Raw genomic sequence first — 14,295 nt, 5'->3', positions numbered from 1 at the left:
TGTTTAAAATATATTAAATATTATACACATATAATATATAAAACCATCATCCACCAACTACAAGTCTACAAGTCAATAGCTTGTTAATTCTAGACGATAATATAAATCAATTGCAAACATTGGATTTGGTCTGCTAGACGAGCATTGTTAGTCAACATGCCAATTGCCAAAGAATCTCTAATATAAATTAACACATAAGATATATGTTTTAAAACCAAGATTAATTTATGCATAATTAATTCAAGTATTTTGAATCTGCACATTAAGTTTCATCAAGTAATTAGGTTTAATTAAGTTGGCTAGAACTATTTACTCAGCCCTCCACACTTGAGTTTTAATTTTCTTCTCCGTAGTTGAGATTAATTTAGTATATCTTTCATTTGTAATAAAAAAAAAAAAAAAACACGTATATATGTTTATGTAAATCTGCATGAATATCTAGTCTACCCTAATTGGATGAAGCACATATATATGTAATGCTTAATATTTTGCCTCCCACTTTTTTACTGAAAAGTAATGACGAATACAGCAATAAATCTTTGGTCGATCAAACCTAATCTAAAAAGACGTATGCTTTAAAGAAAGGAAGATATCTTTGACAAAAACAAAAAGCGAAGGAAGATAGGGTTAGATTTATAGCCTATGATATCCAGGGAATAACAAAGGCATGCTGATGGTGATGGATATTGCCAACCCTAGCTTGTTTATAATTTATTCCATGTCGACTGTGATGGACCGAAAAGTAGATGTAATACATAGTTTAGAATGCTTAAAACCTACTAATATGGGGCCTTAATTAGAGTAATTAATCAACTTCAACTACAGTGTACCAAATCTTCACAGAACGATTTGTAAAAGAAATGTGTCGGTATTTGCTTATTGTAAATATATAGGCTTGTTAGTATGTATGTGATCAGAGCCAGCCTTGAAATTTTTGGGACGAGCCACTAAAAAGGGTCCTTGAGTTCTCAACTCCTCCCATATGATCACATAGGGCCTTTTCTTAGGTTATTACTCAAAATATTTTTTTATATGTAATGATTGAGTAAATCGGATGTAACAAGAAAATAAAAGACCAAACAAAATTGTAAATAACGCGGAAACTTATAACTTCATCGAAACATCATACAATCAAGTTTCCTACCAAATTTTTTCCGATAACTAATCAAGTCATTCAATCCGTTCTCGTTTGGATGTGTTTTTTAAATGACTGAAAGCGCTTTTAGAGAAAATGTTTTTGAATTCCAAAAGCACTTTAAGTGCTTTTTACAAGAAACACCAGTTATGTGTTTCTTTTAGGAAGCACCTTATAACACTATGTTTGGATGAGGGAAATGAACATGGAATTTTGGTAAAAGTCAGAATTTATAAATTAATAGGCACCAATTCTTTTGTTTGGATTCATAAGCATAGAAATTTAGAATTTCCGCATGGAAAAAAAACTTGGAATTTGGGACCTCCAAATCCCAAGTTCAAATTCCATGTAAATAGGTGTCATTTCTCAATTTCAATGATTGAGGGTTTAAAAATAACAAATTCTGTATTCAATTCCATTGTTCTTTTAGGTTAACCAAACAAGAAAATTTACAAATTCTAGAAAATAAATCTCGTCATTTCAATTTCTGTCATTTTTAAATTCCTTAGTAATCTTAAATTTCTTTACCCAAACATAGTGTAAGTGATTTTCCAGGATTTATTGGCATTTTTACTAAGGATTGTTTTCAAAAATATTTTCACCAAAAGAGTTTACAGTTATTTTAAAAGCACATCCAAACGAGCTCGCTACCATTTGGCTTACCATTGCCTTGTACTGTGGTGAAAGTCGATAAGCAGATACGGAATAAGCAATAGCATACCTAATCTTCCCTTGTTGAATACCTAACTAGTGGCTTGCCACGATTCTGTCTAGGAGGCAAATAATAAGAGTTCTCAACACCAGGAGAATTAGATAAGGTATTAGTTTTCAGTCTTCCTGATACGAACTCGACGCAACTATTTACCCTTGCAACGGACTCGGTGCACTTCCGGACCAATATTTGTTTCGGCAAAGATAGCGCCTTCGGTCGTAGGTTGATGCTCCTCTCCCACTGCATGGTCCGCAACCACTGCCTCATTATCAAGATCACATCACTAAAGTTCTTCAATCGGTGTCTCACCCTGAAGAACATATAGGGGGTGTTAGCCATGGAGAAGAAAAATTCTTGCTCAAAGAATGTAACGTCCATGGTGTCATACGTATGGCGAGCAACTGGATCATAAGATCGATACCTTTTGTTGTGGTGCAAATCTAAAAAACAAACACAGTGGAGAGCACGAGGATCATAACATCAATTTACTATGTTGGTTCTTGTGAAGATGAACATAAGCTACGCACCCAAACACTCGTGGAGATAGTTGTAACATGGAAGACAAAGTAACATGGTCTGCCAAGACCGCCAAGGGAGTGCGGTAGTTATGAACACGGGAGGGCATTCGATTCACAAGGTACACTGCATATGTAACCGCATCGGCCCAATAAGACTGAGAAACCGATCGATGCTCCAATAAGTAAAGCTCGAGAAGTTTCCAAAATATGGCGATTTTTCTGTTCTGCAACGCCATTCTGTTTTGGAGTTCGAGGGCATGCAGTCTCAAGAACGATGTCGTTCTCATTAAAAAAAAATTGAGAGAGCTCTGAGTAAATATACTCACCACCATTGTCCAACCGAATGACTTTGATGGGAAGAGAAAATTGAGTGCGGATCATCTGGTAGAAATTCTGAAAAATAGAACCAACCTCACCATCATTTTTCTTCAAATAATCCCAGGTCATCCTAGTGCAGCCATCCACAAAAGTAACAAACCAATTCAAAAGGAGCATCTCTTTTATTAAAACTCAAAGGGTATGAAACATGATGACTTTTAGCTAAAGTGCAAACATAACATTTTAACTCGGAGTGTTGAATACCATAAAATAAATCAGGAACCAATTTCCTTAAATAACTAAAGAACGCATGTCCCAGACGCCTATGCTATAACCAAATCTTCTTAAGCCGATTGTTGTCACAACTGTGCGCAGCTAGTTGCCACACTATCCTTACAGTATCACGCCTTCCTCTTAGTGCCATGCCCAATAATTGCCTGAGTCTGAATATCTTAGAGCAAACAAAAAGAAGGAAACAATAGTACAATACAATCTAGTTGTTCAGTGACTTGACCAACGAAAGTGAGATTAATTGACAAGGTGGGTATGAAGAGAGTGTTCGATGCAAAGATAACGTGGGAGTAAGAGCAAACCTGCTCATGTAACAGTAACCACATAACCATTGGAAGTCACAACACTTTTTTTTTTGGAGGTGCAATCTATTACGCCCTGATCACAAGATACATCTAGGATTGACCTGTGACGTCACCAATTACCTGTATGTCTATCATGCCTCGCCTCCAAGACATGACCAAAAATAGAATGTAATGATTCGATAGCCGAGTAATTTCTATTTTCTTTCATGGCTGCATCTAACCTCTGTGTTAGACTGCCTACGTATCCTAAAATTGGATCAAGTCATTTGTAGTTTATCCTTGATTAGACTGACATTTCTCATTGTACGTACGTTTTCTAGCACAATACCGCAATCATTAACATATAACATTTCCAAGAATCAACGATGCACAATATTAATCTTTAACCACATTGATCAACTAATCTGATTGTGATAATATCATTTATAAACCATACTTTATAAAATTATAAACCATTCGCTAGAAATCTCGAATGAGTCACACCGACATTCATTTGCCTTTCTAATTCAACCACAAAGGTTCTCGAATCTATCGAATGTCCACATTAGCAATAGCATCAGCCACGAAGTTTGCCTAGACATGCTTCCATTTGATACAGAGGAAAGAGGAAGCCAACCATTGAATGTCCTCAATGATCGGTATTAGTCCCCAATTAAGGGATGCTGCACAAGTTCTATGAAATCAATGTCCTCAATGATGTAATTCATGTATTATTATAGTCAATTTAATCATATCTAATATTAAATTTTAGTATTATCATGGAGTCGGAAACAACTCATACTTAACTTGACTATGATATGTGACTAATTTGACTATTAAAAAGGAAATTGCAATCCGTGTCTGAATACGTAGTTATACAGAACGTAAACTGCAATGCATTTTCTGAAAGTCAGTTTGACATATTCCTAAACATAAAAAATTTAAGAAAGCGGCTGCTTGTCAGCTGTTACGTAATGGCATCAATTGTAATTATTGTTTATTTTAGGTACTCTAGTGTACCATAAAATTGATTAACTTAATTATAATTAGCATAAATATTGTTGATCTTTTGTAATTAATATTGTAACATTTTATTTATTTTAAAGAAAATGACCCAATAATTTATGTTGTATTCTTATATTAATAAAACATATTTCTACTAATTAATAAAACACTCATTGTTAACCAAAATCCTATGAAATTACCAATTTAACCCTCTAATTAAAAGTATTTATGAATAAGAAATATGAAGCAGAAATCTAATTTCACACAACCAAATTTTACTTTTTTTTTTTCAAAGCCGCAACTATACGTAATCCTAACATAACTCTAATTAAAATAATAAAAAAAAAACTTCTCATTCCCACAATCTCTATCACTTTCTTCCTATCTCCTTCTATTTCAAAAACAAAAATAAAAAAATTTTCTCACACACTTTGTGTGTACCCATATGCTAGTATTAATGGGAATAATTATATAACAAAATATTATTACATTTCTATTTAGATTTGGTCTCATGCCAACAATATGTTCTAATTGTATAACTATTAAAGTTCAACAGACCCGTTACGCTATCGAGTGAAAAGCTAAACACGAACTGCTAGTTAACGGATCACTAGCAAATTCACCAGTTATTCACACAGCCGGTTAAAGCTCAACCCAAATAAATATTTTTCATGCATGCTCGTTTAGTGTTATCTGTTTGTGCATAATTTTGCCAGGTATAGTTTGTATCTCAAATACGTATCATCAAATTATGGACAGACGCATTCTCTATAAATGAAGAGTAACAACCAAACTTTTCCTCTATGTATATCCAACTTTTGTACACAAACGATTAGGAAAAAGACAATCAACCCAGTTTATATTCTATCTCTACCCTCGTCGCTTCTACACTACAATACTCTTCTTCTTCACAACCACTACATATAAATGAAGTGCGTGCAACAACCATCTCCCTTTCTCTCTCTCTCTCTCTCTCTCTAAAAAATACAACCATTTTCGTTTCGAGAATTCCTTCTTTCGATAAAGATACTGGACGATGACAACATATTGAGTTCTCTCTTTGTCCTTCTCTCACTTGCCACCTTTCTCTCCTGGTCATCTATATATTATATATACATTAAAATTTCATTATGACAACAAATGAGTAAATAGTTTTAGATTGAATTGAGTCTTTTGCAAGGATGATCCATGAATAAAGACTTAAAAAATAAATGGTTTAAATTGTTGAAATTCGATGTATAAATGAGCCCCACAACTAGTCACCACATTTCTACTAAAATATGGGAATTCTTTTTTATAAAGGATAATATATATATATATATATATGTATGTATGTATATATATGCAAAAGTCGTTTAGGTCGAGATAATATTAGATATATGCTAATAGTGTGTAGATGAGGTTTAAATAAAAAACAACAAAATTTGGTTTTGTGAAATTACATGACTGGCCATAATTTTGTTGTTGTGATAGAAGATTGAATAATATTTTCACTCTTTTTTGGTTGACAAATAGGATTTTGTTAAAAGGTAGTTTAGCTATGTATGGTCGACCAATTATATATTTTGTTTCATCGTTTAATCCTTTTTTTTTCTTTGTTTACCAAGTGGAAGAACCTTCTCATGCACAGAAAATATTGAATTGCATTTACAAGATAACGTAGTTACATGAAGACATGAAAAGTAGAAAGTAGAAAATAGAAAATAAGAAAGAAAAAATTAATATGTCCTATCTCTTCTAAAGTAGCTCAATCAAGCTAGAAGCATCCAGCACCGGCAATAATGGACAAAGGACTTCTTCTAAAAAGCAGCTCTCTGCAGTCTACTGGGGTTTGATCAAAAGGATGCGAAATGATTCTGCGAAGGATGTAGCATTTGCAGGTCTGTCGTCGTTTGGCACGAGTTATCATCGCTTATCATGGTCCTGCATATGCATGGTATAACATAAACAGTAATTATATGCTATCGTTGTTAACTAGCACATTATACGTATAAAAGGAGAAAATTTTCTGATTTTATTTTATTTATTAGTCTCTATGATAAGATTTTGCATGTTAAAGATGTACTATAAGAATTTGCTAACTTTCGATTTTTCTGCAACAAAAACAATAATACTACAGTTTCCTGAAAAAAAAAAAAAAAAAAAAAAAGGAACCACAATTTTGTAGTTTTAAGTTACAATGTGTTTAAACAGAAAACAAATGAAAGAGGGGTGATAAAATACTGGCAAAAGAGAGTTGTACAGTCTCATCCTAAAGAAAAGAACAACTAATTTTCATAGAGTAATAAACCCTAGAAAATGTGCACATGACAAAGTCAACTTGAAACTGTCATGGATTTACCCAGCCAAGAAAAAGTAAACACATAATAAACAGTGATTAAAAGCTAACCCTTTGTCATTTAAGTTAAATAGAACGTGAACGGAAAGTAATGATCATGTTATGCAAATCTTACTCTCGGGGTCGAGATGCCCAAAGAGAACTAAGTGCTCTTAATCGTCCATAGTACTCTCCGATTACAAGAAAGCATCTCGCTGCCTGACGAACTGTCAATATCCGACGTAACTGATGAAGGGTTTGTTGTCTCAAATTATCAGCCTGAGCAATTGATCAACACAAATAATGAGAAACCTAATTCTTAAGAGTAAACACAATATAACAGACCCAATAATACAAAAAGAAAAGAATAAAACAAACATGTATAATAAAAAATAAAAAATAAAAGATTAAACAAGAACCATTATGTAGCCCTTCGAATGGGTCCCTAGTGCAAGGGAAGGGGCACAACCTTTAAACAATATTTTCAAAATGGTTGAAATTGGAAAACTTGTTCCTTTTATGAATTTGGACTATTCCAATCATGGTTTAGAAAAATAATAAAACCTCACTTAGTTTATTGCTTATATTTCCCATCTCAATTTTAAATTCATTCGACAGGTCTAGCTACGGTTTTCCTTTCAACAAACATCGCATTCAAACCTACTCTTGAAAGAAACATTTGGAATGGAAAAACTGCACCAAAACCCTAGCATTCAGCAACCTGATTGACACCTCAGCTAAAAATACATGTCAGTTCACCCCAAAATTATGGGTGATAATGAAATTATTGTGACCCAATGAAGCATTGCATACGTGGCAAGCACACAGGGGATGTGATCAATCTAGCTGTATAATATTATATAACACCTATGTCAAAAATTTGACCAGTAGCATGATAGTGACACCTGATTAATAGAAAGCCTAATGGTCCATTGGGATATTCATGATCATCAAGACCTTTGATAGTTGTTTATTAAAATGAATGACTTTTACACACTATTTTTAACTTTTCATATGTTACGTTCAAGAAATTTTATTGACCAGATCAGAAAAGAATATCAATGACCTAAATTAAAAGGGATATGCATAAGATGAAAAAGTGTAGAAATCACTTCCTTGACTAAGTGATAGGGTGAGAATAAAGGGATAGAAATGTAAATACAATGTCTAGTTGACTGCACTATACATGTTCCCATTTCTATTTTTAAGTAGTGCTTGAACTAAAAGTCAATTTAAATGTTAAATCAAGGTGATGTGTGAAAATGAAACCCTTAGATTCTTATCCTTCTGGCGTATATCAGAGAATGGCGGCGCAAAACAAGAAGACAGAAATAAGGAATAGAATGAAATAATTGGAGTAGATGGACAACTCAGATCAACTACCACGTTTGATGTCACCTACCAAAGTTCTATGTTTGGATCGAAAATAACACCTTTCTAACGATATAAACATATATAAAACTAAACGTAATTAACGTGATTGATTGACGTGCAGTCGTTTATAGGTGGATCCTATATTAGACCTTACCACCATCAACGATTTAAAGTCACTTATTTCCATTAATGTAATCTTAATCATATCCAAGGTGTTAGCAGATTCGTCAAGTGAGATCTAATCAATCCTTTGATAATTTTGAAAAGGGTTTCAGTTCATATGGAACTTATTGAATTGGTTTCATACATCCATATGTATTGGTCAAGTCTGGTCTGCAATATGAAATTAAGACAACTCTCAGGTCTTTTCAAAAAACACCTGAACAAGACATGTATTTTTCGATCATGACCTACTCTTATAGTCAAATTACTTCTCAAAAAGCATCAGGAAAGTTTACTAACATAAATATAAAATTCTTTCAAAAAATAGCAACTAATAACCTCCTAGGGTTCATTTAAATTATGAAGAAAACCTCCTAGGGTTTAAAAGAACAAATAACTTATATGATTAATTAATATAATCTGCAGGTTATAATGCAATTCCTAACGAAGAGAATACAGAAAATGATGAGAGAATATTGAGATTAATTACGTGAAGTGCATGCATGAATTTGCAAGATGTAAGCAAAATGGCCTTTGGTTTTTAAGCTAAGGAAATTTATGTCGGAAGTCGGATTATTTAATCGTAATTAACTACCTGGCGAACGAAGCCTTCAAGATTGGTGAGCTTGCCCAAAGCCACGGCCATCTGTTGCATGCCATCGATGACTGGCCCGCCGGCAATGGTGTCGACCAGAGACTGATGAAGCTGCTCTAGACCTTGAGTAAGAGCCTCTTCACCTTGTTGTGAGGACTGTTGCAGATTATAGATCCCCATGAATTGCTGTTCTGTTAGTGGGTCTAACTGTGCTATTAACATCTGATTAATAACAAAGAAAGAAACACATTAATAATCAATAAGGCGCAAGGATGGGAACCATGGCTAGTTGAATGTTTATTTTAAAAAAAAAATTGTAACAGGCAACTAAATTTTGTATGCGTTGATTATATCTTTCCTCTCAGAGTATGAGACTCATCACATGGTAGCATGCATATTATGAGAGAGAGAGAGAGAGAGAGAGAGAGAGAGAGAGATAACCGGCGCATACACTAAGTTTTCCGTTAAACTACTGAAGTGGTGAATTCTAAATCCTATAATAATTTCAGAATATAGAGTTGAACCTTGATGAGCTCAGAGGGTCTAAAACCACCCATCCAGAGGAAGCAACGTTCAGCTGGAGTCGTCCACATTCCAGTTATGAGGTGGAACACATCAGATTTTGCAGCCATTCCTTTCAGCTGGAAGATTTCATCGTAGTGAGCAACATAGCCGTCCACAACTAGTCGAAGATCGCTGTCCGACAAATGTGCTTGTAACCCTGTTCGGAGCTCCGACATGTGCCGGTGGTCGTCTTCTAGCCATCTTGCATATTCCATATCAAATATTGCAGCACCTACAGCAACAATAATAAACACTTTAAAATCATGCATACACATTAATTGTTTGAGATTCAAGTTACATATGATCATTTACTAGCGAGATCAATTTATTATATAGAAAGTAAAGCACACGTTTTGAGAGTACGTTTAATTTTTTTTTTTTTTTAGTTATTAGTATTTATTTGGTTTAAGAGTGCATTATTGTGCTACAAGTTGAAAAAGTTATATCCGCACGGGGGTTCAATAATGCATGCAAAGATAAAAGTTAAACCCCTGAATGGCTTTTGTGTTTTGGAAAAGGCCAAACAATGGTCAAATATATAACAAATCATTTTTTTTTTTGGGTCAAATGATAAATTTTGTTAGATTAAATGCTAGATTAACCACTAATGAGGTTCAAATTCACGGCGTTATGCAAATGCTCAACTCCTTCTCACCATTTTGGTAAAGGGCCACAAGCTAGAACAAATCATTTTATTCATGGGAAAAATCCACTCCCTTAAAATATTGCGTAAACCCTAATCCAAGCTCTCTTAATATTGAAAACTTTGGTCAAACTCCGAGATGTCTACCAAGTAAAAAGAGACTTAAATTCGTTTCCCAAAATTGACTGGAAGCTTTAATAGTACAAAAAAAGAATAATGTTAATAGATATTAAGCTAGTCAATTTTGTTTTTATAACCCCTTTTTTCTACTTCTACAAAGTCATTAATTTGTCCATAATGTTGTAGATTAATTCAAGAAACTCACCTGAGCTGATATTGCCAAGACCACCACCACAACCACCCAAGAACAAACCCTAATTAAACAATTTAAAAAGAAAAATCAATACATTTAACAAAATGAACAATAAATAAATAAAATAAATAAATAATTTTTAATAGGTTAACAATAAAACCAATGAACAATAAATCAATAAATATAATAATAATTTTTAATAGGTTAACAATAAAACCTGAGCGCGCGCTCTTTGAAGGTCTTGCTCAAGCTGTGTAAGCTTTATCCTGCTTGACTCTAGCTGGTGTACATAAGCCTATATATTGACAAGGAAACAAATGAAAAAAAATATTAGTCGGTAGTTGTGTTTTTTTTTTCTTTTTTTTTTTTAAAAAAAAAAAACAAGGGAAACATAATAATCAGTGGGTATGTGAGATAATAAAATAGCATATGCTAAACATTATAGAAAATTAATGAAATATTTTCAGTGTGAAAAATGACATCTCTATACCTTTTTTCTGAGGCGGCTTTTTCTTGCAGCTTCTCTGTTTTGAGCTAATCGTCTCAATGTCTACAAGAAAATAAAAACAAAAAAATGGTAGCTCAAAATTTGAAGTTAATAAATTGGAAAAATAATGGGGAACAAAAAATGCAAGAATATTGTCATGTTTAAAACCTTAGCATCAAGTTGTTTATTCTCTGATGTTGAACCAGCTCCCTTCCTCTGGAACATTAAAAGCATGAATTAAGAAAAGGAGGGAGAAGGAGGGGGAGAGAGAGAGAGAGTAAATCAGTTAGCAAATTGTTTCGATGTCTGAAAAAAAAGGTGGAATCTCTACTTTTGGAGGAAAAAAAAAAAGAAGTAAATGCAAGTACTTTGTGTTTAAATACATATGATTCTGTACTAAAAAAAAAAAAAAAACACATATGATTCTCAGAAAATAAATCACAATGATTAGAGAGAATATCTGACAGAGTTTCTGGAAAACATTTTTTATTCGAGGCAGGCAGGCAATCAGCAAACGTGATTTTTGCGATGTGGGTTTGGTCTGAGTCATGTGGAGTGAAGAAAGTGGGTATTTTTATTATTATAACAAAGCAATATTAATAGTGGTAGAACTACTGTGAAGATTCTTACTATTTTGCCTTTTTCTTTTAATTTTATTTATTTATACATTATTTATTTGTACGTATATACACACTTTCTCCCTTTTGTGTCAGACATTTTTATCAGAAAATCGTTCAGAAATCAGGTAACTTCTGTCTCTCTTTGATTTTCTGATGTTGTGGGGATCTGTGCCATAATATTTCATGAAGATATGCCACAGAGAGCAGAGAGAGATGAAACAGTAATAATAACAATGAAGATGCCAACTTTTTCCTCAGTTGTTGGGATATGGGAGATCTTTTGAGAAAGATATCGACTGGCTGACTGACCTAGAGAGACAGAGTACAGTTCTAATTAAAACAGTAATTAAGTTAATTAATTACCTTTTCTTGGGAGGGTTTTTGAGCTGATGGGGTTTGTGAATTAGGTCCAGTGTCACTAATTGCCATTTCTTGCTGTTGCTGTTGCTGTTGAAATTGTAGATGCTTCTGATCAAAAGCAGCTTGTGAGGAAGAAGGGTTTTTACTCATGGGAGATTCTGGTTCCAATTCCAACTGATTTGTTGTTGTTGTTGTTGTTAGAGTGTTCACTTGTGATCCTGAGTCTGTGCTTTCTTCCTCTCCTGACTTTGAACTCCCCTGCATTTTTACAAACACACAAATCAAATAAAATAAAAAAAGCCCCCAAAATTTAATCAAATTTTCATCTGGGTAAATCAAATATCAGAAGAAAAGAAAATTAAAAGGGTCAAAGGATTACTCCTGGTGTTTGGTGGAATCTCATTGGCCAAGAAGGGAACATTTCCAGAGTTGCTGCAGGCCTGCCTGCTCCTCCTCCTCCTGTAAATAAAGCTGCAAACAAAGAATCACAAAAAAGATATCTCCCAGACATCACGAAAATAAACATTTTTTTTCAAAGCATCACCTAATCTCTCTCTCTCTCTCTCTCTCTCTCTCTCTCTCTCTCTCTACTTTTCTGCAGTTATGGAGTCAGTAAAAAAAATCATGCTCTGCAGGTCAGCTTTCCAAGTTTCTAGACACATGCCATTCAACTCTCCTCTCTCAGAATCATTACTGTATTCGAAATGGAAACCCCCCATCCCCTCCGCTCTGCCCTGATCAGAAGACATATTCAAACACACACACACTCTCTCTCTCTCTCTCTCTCTCTCTCTGCTTTTTGTTAGAGTTGGTTATGCTTTATCAGACGTCACCAAAAGGAGAGAAATGATGAGAGGGGTGTAGAAAGCATACGTGCTTGAGCTTCATCATTTCTAACTTGCCGCGCAATTGCTTCTTCCAGCTCCCCAAAATCAAAGGCAGATCCTTCTTGATTACTACCAAGTACCAACCAAACAAAACAAAAACAAAAAGCAAAAAATTATCAGAAACCCGTAAAAAATAAAAAATGAACAGATCAGAGGAAGAACAACAAATTTTTTTAATGAAATTTCAGAAAATAAAATAAATCCAATCCAAAATTAGTCTTGAAATTGCAGTATCTGAAAGAAAGTTTGGAAATTGATGAGAATTTTTCGTACATAAAACTGGTGGAAGAAGCATTCATCCCATGAAGAACAGCATAAGGGACATGGTGATTGGAAGGTCCTAGTTCCGATGACAAACCAGCGGTGGTGGCAGTGGCGGTAGCGGCGGTAGCGTCTCCAACTCGATGACTCGCCGCCATGCAAGATTTTCTCAGACCATTTTCATCTTTGTACTCCAAGAAGAAGCTGGAATCAGGACATGTAGCAGAAGAAATAAAAGCCATAAACACACACACACACACACACAAAAAGTGGTTAACTTTTTCTTTTTCTTCTTTTCAGTTAGCTAGATAGAGAAGAAACAGAGGAGTTGGGGGGAATGGGAAGAAGGAAAACAATTTCCCAGAAATTATTCAGTTTGCTCTCTTTACCTCAATTTTTGGATTTAGAGATTCCTAGACCAAAGCCTATATGGAGCAAACCAAAACAACTTGAAAGAGACCAAATATCAAAGGGAAGTTAGAGAGAGAAATTACAAGAGAGAGAGAGAGAGAGAGGAGAGAGAGGGGCCAGTCATATTTATGTCTCTATCTATTTATCTCTCTGCTACTTCTCTTTCTCTCTACTTCTCTATGAAGAAAGCTTCTAAATTGATGTGTTTGTGTTTGGGTTCTCCTTTATTTCTCTGTCCCTAGTAAATATTATCGAAATTTTGGATAGAAAATCTTGTCGTTGCAGACAGGCCCCTCTCTCTCTCCCTCTTTCTCTCTCTCTCTCTCTCTCTCTGTCTGTGTGTGTGGTGTGTGGGGTGTGGGGTTTGGAAACAGGAAAAAAAAAGGACATTTTTCTTTTAAAATAAATAAATTATTCAGTATAAATAAAGTTTTAAAAGATGTTATGGGCTAGTCAGACAATGAGCTGAGTTTAGACGGATTTAAATAAATTTATTATATATTATACGAATGCGTGCCTATTTATACTTAAAAACACATAAATGTATGCATAAATTGCAAAATGAAATGACATATAGACTATAAAGTATTATACAATATTAAAAACATGGGGAACAAGCATATAACAAATGTTCATCAAGTATTCCACAAGTCTCTTACATTTTATTGAAAAAATAAAATGCAAAATGAAAGTTATCGATTTTCTATCCAAATGAGAGTGCGACCTAGGCTTAGGCAGGCCAAATGTACGCCTAAGCGGATCTAGACGCATTTTGTTAATTTTCAAACGCCCATAAGCTATCGGGATAGTGACCAACCGCCTTACTGCGGCCATACTTGATTTTTGATCAGTGAGTATAATATTAAATTACATAAAAAAAGGGAAAATCAAGTGTAGGGTCTTTGGCAGGAAGCCACTGGAATCACTGACTCCTACTCCACTCTCTCTCTCTTCTAACCGCCTGTGATGTGCCATTGGTTCTTTATATTGTGCTCCTCACGGATGCAAGTACTTGGTAGATAAAAAATAAAAAGTGGA

At 34.3% G+C, this 14,295-nt stretch overlaps 1 protein-coding gene across 5 annotated transcripts; it reads right to left on the bottom strand.

Moving 5' to 3' along the window:
- Positions 1 to 5,886: 5,886 nt before the first annotated feature.
- On the bottom strand, positions 5,887 to 13,581 carry LOC103961124 (transcription factor TGA9-like). 5 transcript variants are annotated; one of them, XM_048568925.1, is made up of 13 exons: positions 13,236 to 13,580; positions 12,859 to 13,050; positions 12,572 to 12,654; positions 12,078 to 12,169; positions 11,702 to 11,956; positions 10,887 to 10,934; positions 10,722 to 10,781; positions 10,449 to 10,526; positions 10,244 to 10,292; positions 9,236 to 9,507; positions 8,712 to 8,933; positions 6,717 to 6,859; positions 5,887 to 6,186 (listed from the first exon to the last, which is right to left on the bottom strand). In XM_048568925.1, the coding sequence occupies exons 2-13, from the start codon at positions 13,002 to 13,004 to the stop codon at positions 6,099 to 6,101; spliced, it is 1,536 nt and encodes a 511-aa protein (XP_048424882.1). In that variant the 5' UTR covers positions 13,005 to 13,050; positions 13,236 to 13,580; the 3' UTR covers positions 5,887 to 6,098. The 5 variants fall into 5 exon arrangements, with proteins under 5 accessions (XP_048424882.1, XP_048424881.1, XP_048424879.1 ...); XM_048568924.1 differs by having other exon boundaries at positions 12,859 to 13,030; XM_048568922.1 differs by having other exon boundaries at positions 12,078 to 12,157; positions 12,859 to 13,581.
- Positions 13,582 to 14,295: the final 714 nt, after the last annotated feature.

This window comes from the organism of the source record quoted next, unplaced genomic scaffold (genome assembly GCF_019419815.1).
Source record: "Pyrus x bretschneideri cultivar Hongxiangsu unplaced genomic scaffold, Pyrus_bretschneideri_v1 Contig5, whole genome shotgun sequence".
Lineage (NCBI taxonomy): Eukaryota > Viridiplantae > Streptophyta > Magnoliopsida > Rosales > Rosaceae > Pyrus > Pyrus x bretschneideri.
The sequence above is the reverse complement of the archived record's forward strand: the minus strand, read 5'-3'. Positions and strand labels throughout refer to the sequence as shown.